Source organism: Austrofundulus limnaeus, unplaced genomic scaffold (assembly GCF_001266775.1).
Source record: "Austrofundulus limnaeus strain Quisiro unplaced genomic scaffold, Austrofundulus_limnaeus-1.0 Scaffold44, whole genome shotgun sequence".
Classification (NCBI taxonomy): Eukaryota; Metazoa; Chordata; class Actinopteri; order Cyprinodontiformes; family Rivulidae; genus Austrofundulus; species Austrofundulus limnaeus.
In genome coordinates this window covers 603,301-608,939 of record NW_013952446.1, presented here as the reverse complement: position 1 = coordinate 608,939, position 5,639 = coordinate 603,301, and the positions used below count along the sequence as shown (strand labels likewise).

At 36.8% G+C, this 5,639-nt stretch overlaps 1 protein-coding gene across 1 annotated transcript in view; it reads right to left on the bottom strand.

The window, feature by feature from the left end:
- Positions 1 to 238: 238 nt before the first annotated feature.
- npnta (nephronectin a) overlaps positions 239 to 5,639 on the bottom strand; it is a gene marked incomplete at its 5' end in the record, with an annotated part of 66,806 nt that continues 61,405 nt past the window's right edge. The window contains 2 exon segments of the mRNA XM_014007744.1: positions 239 to 2,744; positions 2,844 to 3,103. Coding sequence (XP_013863198.1) covers positions 2,634 to 2,744; positions 2,844 to 3,103 — 371 coding nt within the window. The 3' untranslated portion in view covers positions 239 to 2,633.

Sequence of the window (5,639 nt, the reverse complement as noted above, 5' to 3'; positions counted from 1 at the left end):
GGGAGTAGGGTGGTGGTAAGTTTATTTAATGTGACTTCAAAACTAATTTAACATTTCCAATTAACCTATAGAATTAAGGCAGATGTACTTTAAATTCAACACCTAACATACATGTTGTGTTATCTTTGAAAAAGAGCCATGAAGGCAAACCCCAATTAAAAAGACCACAGTTAAGATTGTTAACCTGCAACCTGCATTTTGCAAGGTTGCCAAAAAGCATACCCCGTGCAGCCCTATATCATATCAGCAAAAGATATTTTATTTACATACCAGTTTGAATAAATGGTGACTCTTGTGAATGTCTCTATGCAAACAGTACAGAAAAATGTTCACTCTATTACCACAGCAAACAACACACAAACCATGTGCTTTGCAAAGGAGACAGAGCATTTGTCTACAAGAATACACACAATTTGTGAACTTTCAACACAGGGTTTCACTGCACAAGGTTTTCATCTGTTCTTTAATTAAACATTCAAATACCAACCGCTTGGAAAGCCAATTAAAATCCATGTTTGAATTTACACAACATATAAATCACACAGCATATGGTGTTGTATAGAGTATGTACACACAACTACATTTACAGTTATACCAATCAGCTTATAAAGTTCTTGGTATTGTTGTCTGTAATAAAATGCACTTAATTATAACAAAGCACAATATAAAATAAATTGAATTGAGTCTCAAGAATGTTTAATTTATTTTTTTTTTTTTTACCACACTTCAAGTATCTGAAGAGAGTTAACTTTAGGGAAAGGAGGAGATCTTTAAAAATGCATTGGAGACAAAAAGACAACCTGAGCTGTTTAAGACCAAACTCAGCAAGTAAGCATTTTTAAAAAGTGAGCTTTATCAGTGGCCTTCAAACACACACAGGTCATAGAGTCGCTAAAAGGATGACCATATTTAAAGTCCTTTGGTTTTACATATTAATAGATGGAGAAACAAAAAAAATACACTTTGGGCTGTTGACTGTGAGCGAGTACAACTCTCTTCATTGTTTTCAGAAGATATTTGGTACCATAAGTGGCAGAACATACTATATTTAAAAGTACAATCTGACATGAAACACAAATAAGAAAAACAAAGGAGGAAAGCACCTATTGGTTAGCGTGACTTTAATAATTTATCGTATGAGCAGATGTTGTTAAAAATAATGTGGTGTAAAAGATGTTTATATATTTCATTTTATTAAAAAAACAAAAGATATACAAACCCCTCAGTGCTCCTGTAGACAAGAAGCCTATACTACGAAGCAGGATAAACAGCTTGGTGAGGGAACTACAGGGTTAGATCTGGATTTTCAGCATCATGAAGCTTCGTCTGTTGCCTGAATAACAGATGCTAGGGATTTAACACAATTAGGAGCAAGTTGTCTTTGATGTGTAATATGTAAAACAGAGTAAAAGGACTGTCTCTTGGTCTATTAATGTTTTTAGAAAATAAAACAAAACAAAAAATGGATTATCTCCATTTCTGTTATTAACTAACCATAACCTCAATGCGTCTTTGTTAAAAAATTCTCACTAGAACTGATGTTTACAAAGACTAAAACAGAGGCTGATTACTCTAAAGTTTGTTCCTGTCAACAAAACTACGAACTAATTCATGATTATTGTTTCAATAAATACTTTAAAAAGTGGCTTTTCACTCTAATAAATGAGGGTGTAGTGCATTTCATACTGCTTTGTTTAATTGAGTGTTTGATCATTTTTCCATTCAGAGCAATAAATGTTTTTTCAAGACTAATCAAAATATCAAATTAACTGAAACACTGTGTAACATTTCACTAAATCCTAATTGGGCTAATTTTATTTTGTTTTTAAGGGCATTTAAAACAGTCTGAACAAGAACCTGCATTCAGTTTGTTTTGAAATTTGGAAAATCTGGGTTGACATTTTGAGATGATAACCTGCTTTTATGTGCCGATAGGCATGGTTTTTTATCGTTAGGGTAGATTGAGTCAGGTCTTGTAAAAGAATCCTGGGTATGTTGAAACTGCTTCAGATCGCAGGCCTCTGATCTCTGATTAGAGCAACAAAAACAGATTTTATCTGACCTGCTGCTTTAAACTCTTGGTCTGCATTGAACTTGTAGTAAAAACAAATTATGAAATACACAATTTGTCCATTTTTTCAGATTTTTTTTTACTAAACTATGTCCATGATGCATTCTCGGCCACATTCAACCTGAAGCAAATCAAAAGTAACAGTTTTTTGTTTAAAACAAAACGATAATAGAAACAATGAGTCTAACATGAAGGAACAGATATTTCTCCAGAAAGAAATGAGTCAGGGGGGACCTCTCAGCGGTGTGGCTTAAGGCTGTCACATCTGTGGAAGGTGGAGGACATTTCCATGATGAATCAATTCATGCAAGGTTTTAGAATTTCAAGACAGTTGAGTAAAAGGGCTGTGATGGCCTGTGGGATTAAGCTTGTCTCATTTTGTTCATGGACACTCGAATGGGAGAAATCCACTGCCTTTTTTCTGGGACACCATTCATGGGAGAGTCAGAGCGATGAGAGAGGGACAAGTGAGGGTCCGGGCAGATAAACAGTTGTCCCAACAGAGTAAGTTCTCTTTAGGAGGTTTGCTCTTGTTTTTCCCCGCCCGTCTTAGTTATTTTAATCAGAGTCTCCTCAGATTGTGCTCCTCCTTGCAGGAGCCTTTTCTTAGAGTCATGTCGTCCACGGCCATCTCTCCACTTCTGCCCCGCCCACGCTCCCCCTTCAGGATCACCTGATGAACAGCAGGACATTATTACTTTCACAGTTTTGTCAAATATGGTCTGTAGTATCTCTTTAAGAGTTTTTAAAACATGTTGTACTTTCTACTTACACTTTCTAGGCCTGTACCCCACAACGTGATCTGGGTGTGCCTCCAGCCGTTACCTCCCGTCCGGCCCCACACCGCCGGACTGTACTGCTTTCCTTTCTTCACAAACACTTGCAGCATTCCCACGTGGTGGCCTGCCAGTTTGTGCCGGAATGACAGGCACAGATTGCCATCATTCCAGGGCGGGGTGAGCGGGAGGACGAGGCGAGCCCCTCGTCCAGTCCGCTTGTTTCCTGTCTCTGGGATTGTAAGATACCGTCCACCTGTGAAGAGAAATTCATGAAAACACATCACTTTTCATTCAAAACGGGACACATCAAACACTGACATTTGATGATGCCGAATGATCTTTTAAGAAAGATAACACATCAAGACGTTGGTACGAGATCTTTTCTTCTGGTGCTGTATCCTCAAAAACCACAGTTTTTTCCACTTTTATTTTTTCGTTTTGCACAACAACCCCCATCCCCCCATAAACCAACACGGTACTTATCCTCAAAGCCTCTATAAAAGCAGAAGAATGCATACTATACAACTTTTTTTAAAGCTGAAAGGGGAAGGGATTTAGTGAGCTTCAACATTAACCTTAGCAAACCACAAAAATGTCTCAAGTCATTTTTACAGAAGTTAAGTTAAATTTTGCTGTGGCAGCAGCTAACAGATTGTGCAAAGGTTTGGATGATTCAGAGTACTTCTGGCTTAAAAGTTTGACATGTTGGAGTCAGCCCTGTTTGTTTATTAACAAAATATCTACTGAATAAAAGGATGAATTTTATTGAAATTTTCATAGAAAATCCTTACCGCATTGATTTTACATATGTCCTGTATTATTGGAGTGAACTAATAAAACACATTTGTTTTCAATAGTTTTTAATACAGCTTGAAATTTGACATTTTGTGTTTTTTTTATGCTTTTACTTTGTCTTGTCATATTTTGAAAAGTTTTTTTAGGACCTTGTATTTGGCCAAAGACAGTTGTTTTAAATGTGCTATACTAATAAATTTCTTTTGATTTGATATGTATCTACAGTAATTCAAGATAACTGCAACAGCTAATTAGCCCTGGCAAAGACAAAAATGTCTAACTCTGGTAACTTTGCAAATACTGCTCTAAAATTTGAATGTAGTAGTAGCTGAGAGTTCTTATGAAAGCCACTACAATGGCTAAAAGGTCACACAAGATTTTTATTTAAAACTCTGGCATGCACAGACATAACACTGTTTTTTAATTTTATTGTGTTTTGCTCCTTAATGAACTTTTTTTCTTATCCAGAAACTTTATTAGCATTTTTTTTCATCAAACTTTAAACATTTCGTATCGATCAGTGTGCAGAGTTATGGGCGTTGTCCACCAAAAAATAAATAAAGAAATAACCAGATTCAAATTTTACATCTTCAGATTTTCCACCCTTTTACACCGTGTGCTAAAAATATTCCATACGGTAATGAACCTGTGCCAATGCCAGGGCAAACAGAGATTCACTTTATTAATTTATGCATTAGTGATAGGAGAGGTGCAATTTTAAAATTTAATGTGAAAGAACTCCTGGGGGGAAAGCTTGATTAATGCTGATGTGCGTATTTTGCTTATCTGGCAGAGCCATTTATGGCTGGTGTTAATTACTGAGGCTGTGTTAAGAATCCATGAGCTGCAGGGGCTTCTTGCATAAATTATGAGCTCCCGCCAAGACTGTGCCGTTCCTTTAAAGGACGTGTTTGCCCGTGGCGGTCCATCAAAAGGATGTTAAGTGATAAACAGCACCAACTGCTCGCTTCACAACACCCAAACAAAGCATGCATGGTTAGGCACATTACTGAACTGCCTCTGATTCAACATCAACAAGCTGCCACCAATTGAAGTGTTACCTTTAAGAGATTATTCTTCACAGTCAGCGCTAAGCCATAATTTAATGATAATTATCAGAAAACTTTAACTTTTAGGGGGAAATAAAAGAACTCAATTGCATAATTGAGGAAAATAATACAATCTTGGCTGAAAAAAGTCCTCTATCTGGAAATCTGGAAATACTAATAAATAAAGAACAACCTGCCGTAGAAGCCAGATGTAGTTACTGTCCTTTCAGCAGAGCCAGACCACGGGACTAATTAGACGTCTTGTGTCCTTCCAACATAATTTGCCATGTCTGCTTCTTGTTGGAAGCCAAAAAAAAGGTGTTGTATTCCAATTTAATGAAGCCCCAGGTTTCACTGATGAGACAAGTAATCCACTTCTCATTCCAACTGCTTTGTTGAGCAAAGCACTAATTAAAGGACAACAAAGTACTCCCTTTCAAGTGATTTTCATCTTGACCTGTAATTGAGGGGAACAACACTGATTTTTTTATGCAAATGTGCGCATGTTAATAAAAGAACACAGATATTCTAATTACAGGGAGGCCACCTGATTAACTAGACCAATAGATGCCATTAATAATCTGGCGTTCTTGAGCTTAGCTGATTAGCAAGTAGGCAAAACTTTAGGCAAAAAAAGAGATTGCTAATCCAGAGAAAACAGGAAATGTGTAAAACGCAACATGTGTGTCAATCAAATGGCTCCAAGCAAACTCTAGTTTTTTTTAAAGGGGCAATTTCATGTAAAATCAACTTTTTTTTAGTTTTATATCATGTTATAATGTTATACTCTCATAAAAAACATGCCCTAAGCCTTGCTTTGACTCATTCATGCATGTTTGAGAAATTCTGCAGCATTTTTAGGAAGCCATGCTGAGGAGCAAAACGACAGGTGGGGACCAAAAACGCCTTTTGGTACCAGAAACGCCTCTGGGACGTGTCTTTAAG